Raw genomic sequence first — 16,124 nt, forward strand, 5'->3', positions numbered from 1 at the left:
CGCGCGTCGGTGTCAAGCCAGCCGCATACGGGAAGAGGTGCAAGCAAATAAGGCACGAGTGATGTTCAATCGTCAAGGATCATGAAACAAAGTGGCCTTGTTGGTCACTCGGCTGGTCGTCGCCTTGGCCTTGGATCGGCACTGTGGGGCATGCAAGTGGGCACGAGATCTGCGTTGCCAGTGCGGGAACACCATCCCTCCAGTCGCAGCAATAACATCGTGGTGTCCCGACTCTGCATAGCAGAGTAGATCTCAGTCGTAGCTCTAAGATCTTGAAGAAGGTTGGCTGGAGCCTTCTCGCTGTGGGTTTCGGAAAAACGTTCACCCCACTGTCTTCAGATTTGATTGACGCCGTCCTCTCGCTTGCAAAGTTAATGTGGCTCGTCGCTCTTTTGCCGGTGCTCTTGCGCGCCGTCGCCGCGCAGTCGCACCAGTGGGTCGAACACTTTGTACGTTCTGGCTCCTTGTCTCCTCTCGCGCAAACGCCCTGTTTGTCTAGTATGGCTTTGTGCGGGGCGACAGCTATCAGTACTTTACCTTTCACGGTACTTGTACGTATTTGATCGTTCGAAATCATCCACTTGTGTCTCTAGTGCCGCTGGGTGTCGTTCAGGTCGACGCCACCGTCTCGCTGAGTCTCCTTGGCGGCCGGACGCCGCCGGTTCTCTTGCTCAAGAAGAATGGGATTCCGTCCGAAGCCGACTATGACGTGCGCTGGAACACGAGCGCAAACAACACGTACATCAGCAGCAGTATTCCCGACCTCCAAGTACACAAAACATTTTCTTTTGTGTACAAGTTGTCATTGGACGTGTAGACCGGCATATACTATGCGACAATGTGGGGCGGCAACATCATGGAGTCCATCAACACGTTTGGCGTCGGGCCGTCGGTCAACATGTGGTACTTTCTCGACTTTACGTTTCTCGCGTGCGACGACGCCGACGTCACGGGCGCCGACTGCAGTGTCAACGTCGTCCCTACCTCCAAGCAGCCCCAAGGGACGTCGCCCAGCTTGAAGCAGGGCTCGGTGCCCGTCGACTGCCTCGATGTCGGTGACCCGACCCGCGTGTTTACCTTCGAGTTGCCATCGGCCGCTGCGGGGCTCTCTGCCTTTGTGCGTCATCAACTGCCAAAGTTTCGTGTCTGACGCATTTGTGATGTTGTAGCTCGTCATCGACAAGACGAGGGGTAGCGTCGCGTGGGCATTGTATCACGGTCGCGCCAACCCACTCGCTGCCTCGGCCGTCGCTGTTGCCGCCAATAGCTCGACCAATGCAACGCAGTTGCGCGTCGACCGGCCTCTCCGCGGGTACGACATAATGTCCACACATCGAAGTACAAAAGTTGTCTAGAACCTGGCACATTGTGGTGTCGGTCACTGACGCCAACGGGTTTTGCTACAACGGCGATGGCGTCCCCTTCTCGCTTGCGTGGATGACAACGGTGCGAGCTCATTTGAAATCGTTGGATAGATAAGTACATATGGACGTAGCCTTGTGCGACGAATGACGCGCTCTGCGTGGCCGACTACGAGCTTATGGGCGCCAACCGCGACAGTGCGAACGGCGTCGGCGACTTTGTCTTGGCAGCGTCCTTTGCAAACCCGGCGCCGTCGGTCGCCAATGCCTCGGCACCCATCGGCTTTGTCGTCGACGTCCCAGCCATGTACGCCGGCGCCGCCATGACGCTGCAACTCGCGTCCAAAAATCTCACCAACGACGGCACCATCTACATTCGCGCCAACGGACTGCCGTCCCCGACGCTGTTCGACTATCGGTACGTGGCGCGACACGCAGTCGAGACCAATGCGATAATCTAGCTTTTCCATCGCGGCAGCGACTCCCATGGACGACCCGACGCTGCGTCCGTACAACCCGCAGGCGCCGCCACCGCTCGCCTTTCCGCTGCTCAAGGCAATGGACGACGAAGACGCAGTCTTTTGGCAGCTGCCACCGATTGTGTTTCCCAAGGTTGACGCAATTTGGTACATTCTCCTCGTGCCACCGCCGTCGCCGCCAAACTCGTCCTACGCTGTCGCTCTCAATATGGCGAGTCTGGCATGTCCGCCCGAGTACGCGTGCAGCAACCGTGGAACTTGCCTCGTCAAGACCTCGTACCAAGGTCTCTCGTACGGCCGGTGCGCGTGCCACTATGGCTACGGCGGTCGCCAGTGCGAAGTGTCGATTTACTCGACATCCGAGGTACCAAGGGAGCTCGACTCTAGGCCAACGGCGTTTTGGATAGCGGCTTGGTCGGTCGTGGCTCCTGCTTGGTTCCAACGCGGCCATCGTCCCCGCAGGCGTGTTTTCCTGGCGCCGCAAGCTCTACGGTAAGCAATCCAGAGTTACGCAAGCGGACTGAGTGTCTCTCTAGTCGAAGCTGTCCTCTTCTTTGGTTTGGGGATCATCTCAGCCTTGTACCATGCGTGCGATCTCGAGATCTTTTGCCTCTTACCGTATCCATTTCTTCAGGTACGCACGGTATGGTCTTGTACAATAGAGACAATTTGTGTTTTGATATAGGCAATGGATTTCGCGTTTACGTTTAACGCCATTTTGCTCGGGTTTATCCACCTCTCGGGCGCGTTCAAGCACGTCAAAGTACAGATTGCACCGGCTGACAGGTCGTTGATCGATGGCTTCAACGACTAGGCTGCGATGCAGGTGTTTGTGCTCGTCTCGCTCGTCTTTATGACCTCGTACGATGCCACGTCGATGCGCAACTGGCTCGTCATTGGCGTTGTCTGCGCGTGTCAATTTATTGGCTCGTGGACCTACTACGTAACCCTGGACGCGCTGCATTATTTATCATTTGCTGTGGACTAGTTGACGCTGGCCGCCCAGCGCCTCGGTTGCAGTCTTCCGAGGTACGCTCTGCTATTCTAGCTGCTGAATCGCTTGTCTCATATACGGCGTAGCGCGTTGAAGCGCTTCTTACTAAACAGCGACAATTTCGAGTATCGGTACTTGGTTTTGGGCTTTTTGCTTTTTGGCGGCGCGTTCGGCTGCTTCTTTGCTGAAGTTGGCACCTCGTATTGGCTCGTACGGCGACCCCATTGTACCACGAGTGACGACGTGGTGTCATTAGATCCACTCGCTCTGGCACTTGACCGCCATGTCATCCGCCTGCACGTTCATGGCGTTGCGCAAGAACATTCGGTACCGCTGCGTCGGAGCCGACGGCGTCGATGTGCTCTCGCACGACTACACGGTGCTGCTTCGGCTGAAAGCGAGTCAAGTCAACCCGTCCGAAGTGACACTGGACATCAACCCGTCGAGCACACGTCCTGCCACGCAGCCCGACCCCATGTGACGCACCAACACGCCGTTGTATACAAGAATGTCACATTGTCCATATTTGTCCACGTGAGGTGTGGGAAAATTCTTCCAAAAGAAGTTCTTTCCCAAATGATGACAATTCAAACAGTTGTTGCTGAGACGGTGGGTTTCTACCTTGTTACAACACCTAACCGAATATTTGTCCACGTGACAATATTGTCCACGTCGCCGTATCCGAGTCAAGAAACGGTTGATTGGCCATACCGAACAGCGTGTCCATACCGGCGGACTTTGAGATTGAATTTTGGCTTTTGTCGTCGGAGCGCGATGACAAAATGGTAGTATTTTCTAGTAGAGTAGTATGGTCTTAGAGCTTTTTCGGGTACGGTCGATAGCGCCGCGTTCGCTTCTCGTCGAGCTTTTTTAAAATGTCGCGGCGCAGGTGCTGGTCGATCCTTGCTGCGCGGGTCACTTTGGTCTGCAGCGCCCGCAGTTGGCGCATCCGCGCCGCAGACGCTTCCTTCGCATCTCTCTGTTCGTGCTCGTCGTCGTCGTCGTCACTGGCGCTGTTGCTGCTGCTGTCGCCGTCACTGCCGCTGCTGCTACCGTTCCGTGGCAGCGACTGGAGGCAATTCCAGTGCGGCGCCAAGTGCCGTCGCGTCGTCTCGATGGCGGCGAGCGCTGTGGCCATTGGCGGATCCAAATGCAGCGGCGGCACGGCGTCCCCGAGCAGCGTGCGTATGCAGGCCGAGGCCGACCGCGCAATCGACTGCAGATTGTACCCGCCCTACCCGCGCACGATCGGACATCTATCGATGTTTCAACCACCAAACGAAAATACCTCGAGCGCGAGCACGAGTTTGCCGTTTGCGAGCGAGCTCAAGAGGTGCGTCATCATGGCGTAGCCGCCGGGCGTGAGCCGACAGCGGCCCAGCGGGTCGCCCATCGCCGAGTCAAAGCCGGCCGAGACAAGGACAAGCTCCGGGTCGAACGACCGAAAGACGGGCATGAGCACGCGATCGAACGCAGCGAGGTACTCGGCGTCACCGACACCGCCGCCGGGCCACCCGATATTGACGTTGAAGCCAGCGCCGGCTCCCGACCCGACCGCGTCCGGCGACCCGGTACCCGGATAAAACGCGCCATTCCTAGTTGTTGGTCAATATTGTCGTTATACACTTTATAGCGTACCCGTCAAAGCGATGCAGCGAGCTGTAGAGCACTGTCGGGTCGTCCTCAAACATGTGCTCGGTCCCATTGCCGTGGTGAATGTCCCAGTCGACAATCAACACGCGCTTCAGGCCCAGCTTGTGCACAGCTGTCTTGGCCGCGACGGCCACGTTGTTAAACATGCAAAAGCCCATCGCATGTTGCGGCTCGGCGTGATGGCCTACAGGGCACGGTCCAGCTAAAAGTATCAAGAAAATATCAAGTACCGGGCGGGCGCACGATTGCAAAGGCGTTGCGGTACTCATTTCGAACCACCTTTTCCATCAAGGCGACGACGATGCCCGCGGACAAATGCGCGGCTGTCTTCGAGTCGGCGCAGCAGTACGTGTCGGGCGTCAACTGGTGGAACGGCAGTGTGAAGACCTCGTCGAGGTACTGGAGGTACTCGGGCGAGTGCACTCGCAATAGATCGTTTGGGTCTACGAGCACGTCCGAGATCTACACAGTCCGAGGTATAGGGTCGATGCAACACGCAATGAAGGCTACCTGCGTGCACCGGTCGACGACGCCGTCGAGCTGGCATTGGGCGTAAATGGCGCCGATGCGGTCGGGTCGCTCGGGATGCATGTCGTACATATCGCGCGGCTACAAGGTCAGGTGTGGCAAGCGGCGAAAGCGCGGCGACGGACCTGGATCTCGCGGTGGAGCTGCATGCGCGCGTCAAAGCCGATGGCCGTGCCCAGCGTGCGCGCGTCGTCGCAGGTGCGTGGCGTCGGTGCAAAGGCCGCGCCTTTCGCCGTTGCGCAGAACGAGCACGTCTCGAGCTGGTTGAGCTTGGTGCACACGACGCAGTTCCAGAGCGTGTCGTCGTGTGGCGGGTCGTCCGGCGGGTCGTCGTCCTCGCTCGCCGTATACGAGGTTCGCCGCGAGAGGCTGTTCATGGCGCTCGGCAGATGCGACAACGAACTGTAAATGTCCTCTTCCGACGCCGGGCCATCGTCGGGCACGCCCGAGAAGAAGCTGCCGGGCGATGAGAAGCCATGCACCGAGCCGTTGAGACCCAAACTCACATACGAGTCCGTTAAAAAGGGCGAGTACGTTGGTATATACGACGGAGGCAATGGGCTATACGTGGCGCTGCTGTTCGGCGTCTTGGCGCTGCTGTCGTCGTCGGCCATGGCGAATCGGCTTGTGCGTCGTCGCCGCGGCCGCCCGAGCTGTGAAACTAACGCAAAGAGGTTTTTCGGCCAAGTCGAAAAACAGTGCGTTTTATTCAGTCCCAGAGGTATTCAAATCGACAGGCCCGAGAGGCGGTGCTCTTATCTATTCCATTATTGAAATAAGATCCAGTTATCAAGGTGATCCATTTATAGAGGTACTTACAGCGAGAGGTTGCAACTCCACCAAGCGAGCCGGTGACGCTTCGGGCGACCCAGCATCCCTGGGTTGAACGACAACGCTTGTATTATATGGCACAAATGCAAGGTAATTCCCGGAGGAGAAGGACATTGTGTTTTACTTGTACAAGGTTAAACGGGCTATCGCCCACCGCCACGGTCGCAGCGTTCGCGCACTGCCCTTTCGAGCCCAGCAACGGAACGCTGTTGCTGGAGTAGGCAGCGACCACGTCGTGGTCATCGCCCGAGTCCCGGACCGTTTCTCGCCTTGAACCCGGCGGCGACGTTCGGTTTTATGGGTTTATGGGTTTTTTAAAGAGGTTTTATTCGAGGCAACCACGTGAAATCAAACGCACGCCAGGAAGAGCCAGTGCGAAATGACATTTGATGACAACGTGGACAACTTGTCCTTTTTAAAATAATAACAAAAAAGTAGCGAGGCTAGTCAAACTGGAATTTGGACGTGGACGACGGCCGGCGCACGCGCTTGGTCGCACCAGGTGTCCCGGCCGCGACAAAGTTGTGCGTCTTGAGCAGTCGAAGAGGAATGTCGCGCCTAGAGTGTACGAAATTAGCTCGTCAATAGGATAACGTTGTGGAGAATATTGAGCTCTACCCAATGGCCATGTTGACGTTGAGCCGCCGCAAGAGGTCTTGGATGGCAGCGCGCTGCGCCAAGGTCGTGGCGGCGCTCGAAATGTGATTCGTTGCATAATACATGAGCGGCGCTTCGACGGCCATGTCGGCCGAGCACTTGAGGTAGCGCAGCACGAGCTCGTACACGTTGCAGCGGCACGCTGTGTGGAGGTCGAGGAGGACGCTTGGCAGCGGCGGCTATGCAGAGACCATACAGTCCACACGTCCGAAGACAAGTTGTACAACAACTACGTACCAATAAATAAAATGACACCAAGAGACCATCCGACTGCATCGCAAAGAGCACGCGCGTCTCGTAGTAGGACAGGTCGTCGCGCGTGGTGCGGCGCGCGCGGCCGTGCCCCAAGAGCGCAAGCCGCCAGTGCTCGATCATGGCGCCGTTCCAGATATCGCGGTTGACGTGAAAATGCAATTTGGAGAGCTGGTGCTGCACCGACGCCGGCTGCTGCGCGGGCGCCGTGTCGGCCGGTGTCGGGACCGCCACGAGGCCCTGGAGCACAACGTAGGCAATGTGGCGCAGAAACGATGCAATCGACGAGTACGACTCGAACACGCGGAGCGGCTTGGCCTGGAAGAGAAACCAAAACGGTCCTCGCCGCCAGACCCACGCGACAGCGGCCAAGAGCCCGCAGACGCCCGTCACGAGCTGCGTCGCCTTGAAGTAGAACGTCGATGCAAACGCATACCGCAGCTACCATACACCCGCGCATGAGACTAGTACAATGCATGCAGCGTGGGCGTACGAGCGCAAGCTTGGCCGACGCGTACAGCGTCGCTATGAGGCAGCGCAAGACCGGCGACAGCCATGGCACACGCGTTCCGCGGAGGCAGTGCGCGGCGATCGCGACCCAGAGCACGGTAGCGACCGTCTCGGTGATGAGAAAGTAGATGGAGAAGAGCTCGATGTCAATGGGCTCGGGCGCCGACGTCCGTGGCGGGCCCCACGGCGCCGCTCGGCCGCCGCCGACGTCGGCAAACGGCCCTCGGCGGACAATGAGCATCGGTGGCGAATCTTTTTTTGCCATTTCGTTGGCCAATCCGCAGCGAGACGTTGACGAACGGGCAATCCTGTCACACCGCGTGAACCTATCACGAGTGTCTCAGCCTGGCCATCGGCCGGGTCGATGACAGGGTCGATGACAGGGCCGACGACAGGGCCGATGACAGGGTCGATGACAGGGTCGATGACAGGGTCGATGCATTCCGGGCTGGAGTGCAGCATTCTTGGCTTGGAATAAGGTATGAGAAAACGGCGGTTTCGACTAAAATTCTGTACTATCCACTGTCTGCGCGACGGCTGCCATGCGTGTTGGCAAGACGCAAGAATAAGAAATGATATGACTCGAGTGCGCGAGTGTCTGCACCACAAGTCGGCAACACGAGGTGGCGACTGCGTACGCACTGCCGCAAACTGTGCTGCGTGGGCGCACGACGCGTTTCCGTTCTTTACGTGCACGGCACGCGGCCTGCCACGTCACGTGAGCGACTCGTGGGAAGTGCCACTTGGGTCCGTCACAACAAACGACGTTGGGGCAGCTCGTTTTGGCGACGGCGTCTCGTACACTGTCGTAGACGCGTCTGGTCATCCGTGCATACACTGTAGGTCCACCGACGACGAAGTTGCCAAAGCCACTGGTGCAAAACACACTCTCTTCGCCTTGTACTACGTTATCGCAAGGGCTTTGACGTGGCTTTACCACTCGGAGCGAAGGTAGTCCTTGAAGAACTGGCCGGCAGCAAACGTAGGCGGCGACACTTGAAAGCCGCCAAAGATCGGGTCCAGAATGCGCGCGGCCGCGTCGATTTCGTCCAGCGGCGTCTATGTCGCCGCCGCCTGAGTGGCCCGTCTGGTTTGGAGGAGGTATATGTACCTGAAAGTTGTGCTCCTTGGCGATCGCTTGGGCCTTCTCGCGCGGGTTTTCATCGTTGATCCAGCCCTACCATCGTGTCATCTGAGCCACGGGATACATTGTCGTGACGCGCACCGTGTCGACCGAGTTCATGTAAATGCCGCGCGTCGCGAGGTCGTCGGCGCACGTGCGCGTCATCATGTTGACGGCCGCCTTGGCCATGTTGGTGTGCGGGTGGTGCGGCGTCTTGTAGCGGTAAAACTTGCCTTCCATCGCCGAGACATTGATGATAAACTTTTGCGCGTTCGGACTCTATCGCGATCGTCTCCAGTCCACCGAGATACGTACACTGTTGTCATACCTCGGCAAAGAGCTGGATCGCGCGCTTGTTGAGGATGAAGGGTGCGAGCGTGTTGATGGCAAACACCTCGGCCAGCTCTGGTCGATACAGAATGAACGGCGAGACAGGGAGCGAGATGTCGAGGCTACCTGGCGACTCGACGTGGTCGATCTTGAGCTTCCACGAGTTGGTGCTGCGCAAATCCACCTGCTGCGCGTTCGTATCGAGCTGCGCCACGGGAAACAGCGTCGCCTTCTCGTCGTTCGGCAGCGCGTCTTCCGAGTGCACTGGGAGCTGCGACATTTCCGCCGACTTGGACGTCGACGCGAGCCCCGCCGTCGTCGCGAGCGATGACGGTTCAGACGTCCCGAGCATGAGCGGCCCCGACGACTACGTATGCATATCGATGGTAGTGTGCTCAATATTGTCGATATTGTCGATATTGTACCTGGACCGTATGTTGGAACTTGGCGTTTTCCTTGAGGATGCCTTGGATCGACAGCGGCTTTTCATCGAGGCGCGTCCGTTCGTTCTCGAGGAGGTGCTAGACAATGCATGTGTGAGACTATTGCATGTGTACATGCGTGCTGTTGTACTTGGTAGTAGGCGGTCGGGCGACGAATGGTCTGCGTCGCATTGTTGATGACAATGTCGAGCCAGCCAAAGAGCTGGCCAATGTTGGTCATGAACGCTTCGACGCCGGCCAAGTCGCGCAGGTCCATGCCGTACACGTGCAGGCGGTCCTACCATAATTCAAGATGTTTCCGAGATTTTCCAAGCGATTTCAAATCTCATTGCGAAACGTACCTTCCAGCTGTCGTAGTCGGGCTCCTTGGCGTACCGAATGGCCGCATCGTGCGGGAAGCGCGACGTCGCGACAACAACGGCGTTGGCGCGCAGCAGCTTGAGCGCCGTGTGGTACCCAATCTTGACGCGCGCGCCCGTGACGAGCGCCTTGTAGCCTTTTTGTCGGTCAGCCAACGGACGAGCATGATGGCCAGCTGTACCTGTGAGGTCGGCAGATTGAAGCCGCTTCTCAAAGTTGAGCGTCGCGCACTCGGGGCAGAGCTGGTCGTAAAAGTGATGCAGCGTGTCAAAGCGTTTCTTGCACACGTAGCACGACCGGAAGCCATGGAGCTGCGGCTCGTCGTCCTCGCCGGCCATGGGCTCGTCGGGCGTGTCCTCGATCGCTTCGTTTGCGAGCAGCGGCACGGCGCCGTCCGGGATTTGCGGAAAGGCCGGGTTGGCGGCCGTAAGGCTGTCGAGTGCATCGAGGCGCTGCTTGCGGAGCTTCGTGTTGTTGATGAACTGCCGGTCGAGCGCGGCAGCTTGGGCCACCTTGCGCTTCCGCTCCTGCTTCTTGAGCCGCTTCTGGTCATGCGTCTGCACATCGTTGCCGTGGAAGACGCGGCTGCGGATATCCTCGCAGAGCGGCAGCACGGCCTTGCGCAGCGCCTTGAACTGCGGCAGCTTGAAGGATTCGAGGTCGTTGCGGAAGGTCTCAAGCACGCGGATGCATGTCGCCAGCTCCGCCGGGTCAATGGCTGGCGCGGTCGTGTCAATGGCCGGCGCGGTCGGGTCACTGGCCGGCGCGGTCGGAGGTGCGTCCGCCATGATTCAAAGCTGCTCAAGTGATTGGTCCAGCCACATGCGCGGCCTGTGATTGGTCTGTTGGAGCATGGCAATGACTAATGGCACGCCACCTAAGATGCGAGCCGGACAGTTGCGACGATCGTAGCAACACACGTGCAGTGCTTTACCCCCAAGCAGAGCTACTTGGCCGCACAAGGTGTGTCCATCTTACATACATAGGAACTAAGCACTGTTGTTGGCACCACGGTAGTGGCGTACGGCGTCGTTTGCCATTAAAATGGCGTGTGTTTAGTCCATCCACGGCAACCGAACATCATCGTGGTCATGGCAGGTTGTCGCTAGTAGTATTGTAGCGCGAGGTCGCTTATATGACTTGAGCCTAGTTGACGTTTTGGCTTTGCTGTGCGAGCTTGAGCTGGTCGGCCGACTGGGACACGCTGTTCTTGTTGAGTTGATTTTGGTCCGACGCGGCCGCTTCCTTCACGCGGTTGTGGCTCTTCTTGAAGATGATGAGCTTTTCGTAAAAAATGTCGCTTTGGTCGGCTTTCTTCTCGGCCGACGTGCCCGCGTTGGCCTTGTTGAGCGAGTTGGCTTCGTTCCGAGCCGACGAGCTCGCGACGGCGCCGGCGTTCGCGTTGGCGCCACCAAACGGAGAAATGTTGGCGCCATAGCCGTAGCCGCCGAGGCCGTAGCCACCACCAGCGTAGCCACCGCCGCCGTACCCTTCTTGCCCTTGCGGCGTCCGCGTCGCGTGATCCTCCGTGTCCGACGTATCTTCGTGCAGGTGGCGCAACGCACGAACGATGTGCTGTCGCTCGGGCGACGACGGCCAGTGCTTGATCGACTGCACAATCCATGGCGCAGCGTTGGCGAATGCAAGTGCAGTGAGAAGGACGCACGTCGAAGTGCGACGCATGGTATCGACCGTAACGAGGTGAGCAAGCTGCAGAGTGACGTTGACTGAGGCGCTCGAGGGCGGCCATCGACACGCGCTCATTTTTTCTGTCCATTCTATAGTCTCGTCTCGCTCTCGACTAGTCAAGCGGCCTTTCTCTTAAATAGACCTCGCCTCTCGGTGGGTCGGGTCACTCGATGCTCGGTCGTTGACGCCGGCGTCGCTGCCAATCCTATCGTTTCAAGTTTGTATCAACTCGAAACGGTATCTTTGATTGGGGAATTGAGCACGATTAGAAAAGAACACTCTTTAAGATGGGGTCGACTGGCGGTCCAGCCACAGCACCAAGAGACGGTGCTGCTCTTTTTGGAGGCGGACAGCTTCGGCCGTCGCTGACCGCAAACTGTGCACCGAGATGGCAAACTGCAGCATGACCGCGATAAAGACGCCGAGACAGATGAGGTTGGCCCACCGCATGTAGAGCAGCGACGCTTCTGGCGTCAACCCGGCGGGCTTGACAAGCTCCATAGGCTCCGAGATCGTCGTTGCCGGTGCGCCGGCAACCGGGTGGAGCTTGGCGTGGGCTTCGAGAGCTTTCTTGACCCAAAACTGCATGATCTGCGCCGACTCGGTCTTGGCAAATCCTTCAATCTATCAAGTGCACTGTATCAATTTGCGATTGACTCGAGCGTTCACCGACCTGTCCTCTCAGCCACGTTGTTTTCGACCACTTAAGACGCATGCCACTCTCAACATGGCACTCGGTCGGACTGCGGTACGTGAAGACCCAGCGCGCTTCGGCGCGGAAGTAGTCGCAGTACGGTGCGTCCGAGACCGTCGATGTTGTGCTCACAATGAGCTGCGTGTCTTCTTCGTACACATAGCTATAAACATGACATGTTGTTGATTGCTCTGAGGATGACAAGCGAGGTACCGATGCACTTGAACCGTGGGAATCGAGCTTGGCCCAATGAAATTCTTCTTGTTGTGCGTAAAGCTCACACGGCGCTCGGCCATGAACGTCTCGGGCCGCTCGAACGCCGTGTACGTCACGGGCGATGTCGACCAGGCGCTGACGTCAATGTTGGTCTCGCGCACGAAGGTGAGGCAGTCGATTGTGAACTGCGGGTCGCGCCACAGCGTCTCAAAGACAAAGCGCAAGCTACGCCATGGCACGATCGAGCGGCAAACGTGCATGCACGTATGTACCTGAGCGGCAACGCCTGCGTTAGCACCACGTCATACTCGTCGTAGAGCTGGTCGCGCGGCTTGGGCCCGGGCGCCGACACGGTGCGCACGAACGGCGCCGAGGCCGCGTCGGCGACTGCTGTCACCGGCACTGAGTACGTGCGTGGAAGGGACTTGGTCATGGCGAGCGTCGGTCGAGCTGCGACTGCCAGGCGGACGCAATATCTGGCAACTCCAACCGCCGTAACGGAAAAAGAGGGATTAGATAACACAACCGTGTTTGATTCCCGTTATCTAAGCTGCACGCAAGATTAGGAAAGGCCGATACGAAGTGCTTGGCGTCGTCAAAGCTGCAACGTCAACGGGCGGCTGAAGACCAGCCGAAATCGCCTCAAAACAAGCTCACCCGAGTCGGTCAAGTGCGCTGGATCTTTGGCTCGTGGTCGGTCGACGGGCAGTAGCACGTCCGAGCTGTCAACCTGTCTGGCACGACGCGGGCGTGGCAGCCATTACGTGATGCGGGTGACCATGGACTGATGGCCTCTTACCGGTCCATGGTGGTGGCGGTCTCCAACTCGCAGGCATCCGCCGCGCGGGTTAAATGCAACAGGCGCGATGGAGGCGGCTTCCGCGATCGCAGCAGTTGCTTGGTCGTCGAGATACGTGGCATCCTGAGACGTCAATCGAACGCAAGAACCGTCGGCGCGGCGTTCGAAGCGCTGCCTGGATCTGCACAACCAGGTGGCGCCACTGGCACACGTCGCGCTGGAAATCATTAATTGCCCTAAAAAGTACAACCGAGCTTTTTCCCACAACCGACCCATCGCAAAGTACTCCCGGAGCGTATTTATTCACTTGGGTCACTCGGAGACACTGCGAATGGCCTAAACACTCAGAGAAGCGCGAGAGAAGACCCGACGCCGTGCTGCATGGTCTGGCGCGGGGCGCCGTCTATGCAGGTGCTGGCGATTCTATTGAGATGCTTTTGAGTTTTTTTTCGGGAGATTCAGTTGGATTTTTAGCCAATCCAAAGCGCTCATTGCGGAATGCAGCGATAACATTGGCTGTTTTCATCCAATAAAAAGGCCCAACACGCGCCACGCTCAATGCTCGCCGCGTGTGACACACAACGGTGTAACGTACTGCATAAGGCAATGCAATTACAGCCTCTTTAGGGCCAGACCGCGGGTAGAAGCGCAGCTCGGACATCTCGACTACGCACGCTCCAGTCTCTCATTTCCGCCAGCCTTCGCACCTCATCATGAACCGCATGGACAGCCTTCGTTCGATGGCCACGAGCGCCGGGTCGATGGCGCGCACGACGGCGTCGACCGCTGGCTCACTCGCGTCGTCGGCGATGCTCGGTGCCAAGGTTGCCGCGCCCGTCATCAAGGAGAAGGGCAAGTACGTGTGCACGCAGGCCGGCGTTGCCGCCTCCATGGGCAAGTCGACGCTCGAGAGCAAGCTCAAGAAGGTGCAAAAGTCATCGACGTACCAGAATCTCCGCCAACGCCTCCCGACGTGGACGCCGGGCACCAAGGGCGGGGACGACGCTGGCGCGCAAAACTTTGCATCGACGGAAAAGGAGTACTTCAAGATGGACCCTGCCGCCGCCAAGCAGCAGATGCGCCGGTCCAAGTCCGAGCGCCGCACCTCGTCCAAGGATTCGGCCAAGCCGCGATCGCTCGCGCGCACGACGACGACGGTGGCCGAGGCCGCGCCCGTGGCCGCGCCGGCACCCGAGCCCAAGCCGGCCAAGACGTCGAGTCTCGTGAGCGAGCGCATGAAGGCGTTCGAGGTCAAGCCTATCTCGGTGCGGAAAACGAGCACCGAAATCGCCTTCTAGACGCCTCGTCGTTGTATGTTTGTATCTCCGTTCACTATTTACACGATCCTACTTCTCAAATTTCTGTTGCATTTTGCATGCCACTCCCTTGAAGTTACGCTCCTTGGTGCTACCGGTAGTTGGACCGCATGTAGATCACTGTGCCAAGCCCATGACAGGTATGTGTCACGCATTCAAACTGTCAGTCAGAGCGTCCAGTGAGTGACACGTTCTCGGCTCCTACGGCCACGCCAAAAGCAGAATACAGGCGCTGCTTCGACCGAGCTTCGGCTTGAACCTGTCCTAACCTCTGACGTGGCAGCACCGCGTGCGTGTACGGTGGCGTCTATTTTTAGATCCAAGTGTTCTGGCGTCCGTCGATCGGAGGTTGCAAGATGCCATCGGCCACAACGATCACGCTGCACGTCGTGCTGCCCAAGGGCGGGCGCGAAGAGCTGGTCGTCGGCCACGACGAGTCGGTGCGCGTTCTCAAGCAGCTCCTCATGGCGCGGACCGGCCTCGCCCCGGACGAGCAAACGTACGAGCGTCTTCGCCCCCTTTGAGATTGCGACTCTTTGTTCTTATAGGCTGTACTTCAAGGGCATGCTACTCGACGACGACGTGGTGCTGTCCTTTTACGATATTGCGGATGGCTACACACTGCGCCTTGGTCGGACGCGCGGCCGGTCGCACCTCGTGTCGACGCTGCACGTGCGCACACTGAAGGCTCATCCACCTGTGGCGCTGCGCGGGCTCAAGAGCTGGCGCGCCGTCGTGCGCAGTGTCCAGTGGATCGTCTGTCTCTGGCGGGCGTCAACTAGTCGCCGCGGTACGAGCGTTGAGTTAGTGCTTTAACGACTCAACGGTAGTAGGGACCTGCCGAAAACTATCGATGCGTCCTCATGTCGAGCACGGATTTTCCTACGACGTGTCGCCAGCATCGCAGACTTCGCTGACCGCCGGCGCGTACCAAGCGCTCCTTCGAGCCCCGCACGAACGGGACGTCAACGACGCCTTGGCCTTGACACACTGGCTGCTCTCGCTCGGTAAATGTACACCGTACTTGATTGCCGAGTGCATCTCCTCGCATGGTATCTACGATCACTCTTGCGACGACACGCATCTAACATATCTGTTGCAATAGACGTGACGCTGTCGATGGAGCTGCGCACGTGCGCGGCCGGTGACTGTGTGTTTAAGCAAGACGACGTCGGGGACTGCCTCTACATCGTCTTGCACGGTAGAACCCTCGCATCTACGCATACCACCTACACTGCGTTGTAGGCTCGATCACGATGGCCATGCACGGCTTTGGCTGCATCGGCCGCTTTGGGCCAGGTACCTTGTTTGGTGACGGCGCGACGCCGGCGATCGCCGCCGACGGCCTCCTGCATCGGACCGCGACGGCCCTCATCGACTACGATGCGATTGTGACCCAGATTGCCGTGCTTCGCCCGGTACAACTGCCACTTTTGACAAAATTTCGAAGCACGGGAAGCGTAGACCCCTGCGGTTGCAGTGCTCCGGCACCAATTGCACAACATGCTGCGCGTCAAGCTCAATTATTTGCACAATATTGCCTATTTTCGCGACTTTTCGCGCGCGAGCATGGTGCGGCTCGCCTACAGCTGCACGTACACGGCGTTCACGGCCAAGACGCCGCTCGTGGCCCAAGGCGACCCGATTCCCGCGCTCTTCCTCCTCGTCGCCGGCACGCTCACGACGATCACGCATCTGCCCAACGCGGTATGGATTTCTTATTGTGGAAGTTTCAATCTTATCGCTGCCATATACCAGACGACCAAGGTGCTCGATATGCTGGAAGCACCGCAGCTGTGCGGCGAAGAACACTGCGCGGGCAAGACTTGGTCCAGCGTCACCGTGCTGGCCATGCCGGGTGCTGTTGTCCTTGCGGTGCCGCTCCCCCT

The 16,124-nt window shown here is 58.4% G+C and overlaps 7 protein-coding genes across 7 annotated transcripts in view; 3 read left to right on the plus strand and 4 right to left on the minus strand.

The window, feature by feature from the left end:
* Nucleotides 1–374: 374 nt before the first annotated feature.
* Nucleotides 375–3,369, plus strand: SDRG_08166 (hypothetical protein; the record flags this gene model as incomplete). Its single annotated transcript, XM_008614036.1, has 15 exons — nucleotides 375–449; nucleotides 500–545; nucleotides 594–769; nucleotides 818–1,117; nucleotides 1,170–1,312; nucleotides 1,356–1,446; nucleotides 1,496–1,779; nucleotides 1,823–2,204; nucleotides 2,248–2,332; nucleotides 2,377–2,474; nucleotides 2,526–2,603; nucleotides 2,655–2,783; nucleotides 2,829–2,869; nucleotides 2,921–3,044; nucleotides 3,091–3,369. The coding sequence occupies 15 exons, from the start codon at nucleotides 375–377 to the stop codon at nucleotides 3,313–3,315; spliced, it is 2,277 nt and encodes a 758-aa protein (XP_008612258.1). The 3' UTR covers nucleotides 3,316–3,369.
* A 166-nt stretch (nucleotides 3,370–3,535) lies between these two features.
* Nucleotides 3,536–5,693, minus strand: SDRG_08167 (hypothetical protein). The gene is made up of 6 exons (XM_008614037.1): nucleotides 5,141–5,693; nucleotides 4,998–5,096; nucleotides 4,718–4,949; nucleotides 4,473–4,671; nucleotides 4,123–4,429; nucleotides 3,536–4,068 (listed from the first exon to the last, which is right to left on the minus strand). The coding sequence occupies exons 1-6, from the start codon at nucleotides 5,627–5,629 to the stop codon at nucleotides 3,649–3,651; spliced, it is 1,746 nt and encodes a 581-aa protein (XP_008612259.1). The 5' UTR covers nucleotides 5,630–5,693; the 3' UTR covers nucleotides 3,536–3,648.
* Nucleotides 5,694–6,206: 513 nt separating this feature from the next.
* SDRG_08168 (hypothetical protein) lies at nucleotides 6,207–7,525 on the minus strand. The gene is made up of 4 exons (XM_008614038.1): nucleotides 7,249–7,525; nucleotides 6,741–7,196; nucleotides 6,465–6,682; nucleotides 6,207–6,404 (listed from the first exon to the last, which is right to left on the minus strand). The coding sequence occupies exons 1-4, from the start codon at nucleotides 7,504–7,506 to the stop codon at nucleotides 6,290–6,292; spliced, it is 1,047 nt and encodes a 348-aa protein (XP_008612260.1). The 5' UTR covers nucleotides 7,507–7,525; the 3' UTR covers nucleotides 6,207–6,289.
* A 612-nt stretch (nucleotides 7,526–8,137) lies between these two features.
* SDRG_08169 (hypothetical protein) lies at nucleotides 8,138–10,322 on the minus strand. Its single transcript, XM_008614039.1, has 9 exons — nucleotides 9,703–10,322; nucleotides 9,503–9,657; nucleotides 9,292–9,438; nucleotides 9,144–9,239; nucleotides 8,845–9,085; nucleotides 8,717–8,793; nucleotides 8,491–8,667; nucleotides 8,377–8,442; nucleotides 8,138–8,324 (listed from the first exon to the last, which is right to left on the minus strand). The coding sequence occupies exons 1-9, from the start codon at nucleotides 10,307–10,309 to the stop codon at nucleotides 8,199–8,201; spliced, it is 1,692 nt and encodes a 563-aa protein (XP_008612261.1). The 5' UTR covers nucleotides 10,310–10,322; the 3' UTR covers nucleotides 8,138–8,198.
* Nucleotides 10,323–10,667: 345 nt separating this feature from the next.
* On the minus strand, nucleotides 10,668–12,553 carry SDRG_08170 (hypothetical protein; the record flags this gene model as incomplete). Its single annotated transcript, XM_008614040.1, has 5 exons — nucleotides 10,668–11,132; nucleotides 11,529–11,834; nucleotides 11,884–12,067; nucleotides 12,118–12,345; nucleotides 12,393–12,553. The coding sequence occupies 5 exons, from the start codon at nucleotides 12,551–12,553 to the stop codon at nucleotides 10,668–10,670; spliced, it is 1,344 nt and encodes a 447-aa protein (XP_008612262.1).
* A 982-nt stretch (nucleotides 12,554–13,535) lies between these two features.
* Nucleotides 13,536–14,300, plus strand: SDRG_08171 (hypothetical protein). The gene has a single exon (XM_008614041.1). It carries the CDS (start codon nucleotides 13,633–13,635, stop codon nucleotides 14,215–14,217), a length of 585 nt encoding a protein of 194 aa, XP_008612263.1. The 5' UTR covers nucleotides 13,536–13,632; the 3' UTR covers nucleotides 14,218–14,300.
* A 279-nt stretch (nucleotides 14,301–14,579) lies between these two features.
* The window catches only part of SDRG_08172 (hypothetical protein), a 2,245-nt gene continuing 700 nt past the window's right edge, over nucleotides 14,580–16,124 (plus strand). The window contains exons 1-7 of the mRNA XM_008614042.1: nucleotides 14,580–14,734; nucleotides 14,784–15,025; nucleotides 15,069–15,287; nucleotides 15,341–15,436; nucleotides 15,481–15,653; nucleotides 15,700–15,942; nucleotides 15,994–16,110. Of these exons, the coding sequence (XP_008612264.1) occupies nucleotides 14,592–14,734; nucleotides 14,784–15,025; nucleotides 15,069–15,287; nucleotides 15,341–15,436; nucleotides 15,481–15,653; nucleotides 15,700–15,942; nucleotides 15,994–16,110 (1,233 nt within the window). The 5' untranslated portion in view covers nucleotides 14,580–14,591. The remainder of the gene's footprint in view (nucleotides 14,735–14,783; nucleotides 15,026–15,068; nucleotides 15,288–15,340; nucleotides 15,437–15,480; nucleotides 15,654–15,699; nucleotides 15,943–15,993; nucleotides 16,111–16,124) is intronic.

This window comes from Saprolegnia diclina (genome assembly GCF_000281045.1).
Source record: "Saprolegnia diclina VS20 unplaced genomic scaffold supercont1.24, whole genome shotgun sequence".
In the NCBI taxonomy this organism is placed as follows: domain Eukaryota; phylum Oomycota; class Saprolegniomycetes; order Saprolegniales; family Saprolegniaceae; genus Saprolegnia; species Saprolegnia diclina.

Coding starts and splice junctions, on each gene's coding strand:
- SDRG_08169 (XM_008614039.1), bottom strand. CDS start 10,309: ATGGCGGACGCACCTCCGACCGCGCCGGCCAGTGACCCGACCGCGCCG. Junction 9,658..9,702: donor TCAATCTGCCGACCTCACAG/GTACAGCTGGCC, acceptor ACCGACAAAAAG/GCTACAAGGCGCTCGTCACG. Junction 8,443..8,490: donor ACATGAACTCGGTCGACACG/GTGCGCGTCACG, acceptor ACACGATGGTAG/GGCTGGATCAACGATGAAAA.
- SDRG_08171 (XM_008614041.1), top strand. CDS start 13,633: ATGAACCGCATGGACAGCCTTCGTTCGATGGCCACGAGCGCCGGGTCG.
- SDRG_08168 (XM_008614038.1), bottom strand. CDS start 7,506: ATGCTCATTGTCCGCCGAGGGCCGTTTGCCGACGTCGGCGGCGGCCGA. Junction 7,197..7,248: donor CGTCGGCCAAGCTTGCGCTC/GTACGCCCACGC, acceptor GGTGTATGGTAG/CTGCGGTATGCGTTTGCATC. Junction 6,683..6,740: donor TGGTGTCATTTTATTTATTG/GTACGTAGTTGT, acceptor GTCTCTGCATAG/CCGCCGCTGCCAAGCGTCCT.
- SDRG_08167 (XM_008614037.1), bottom strand. CDS start 5,629: ATGGCCGACGACGACAGCAGCGCCAAGACGCCGAACAGCAGCGCCACG. Junction 4,672..4,717: donor TGCAATCGTGCGCCCGCCCG/GTACTTGATATT, acceptor CGTGCCCTGTAG/GCCATCACGCCGAGCCGCAA. Junction 4,430..4,472: donor TCGCTGCATCGCTTTGACGG/GTACGCTATAAA, acceptor ACCAACAACTAG/GAATGGCGCGTTTTATCCGG.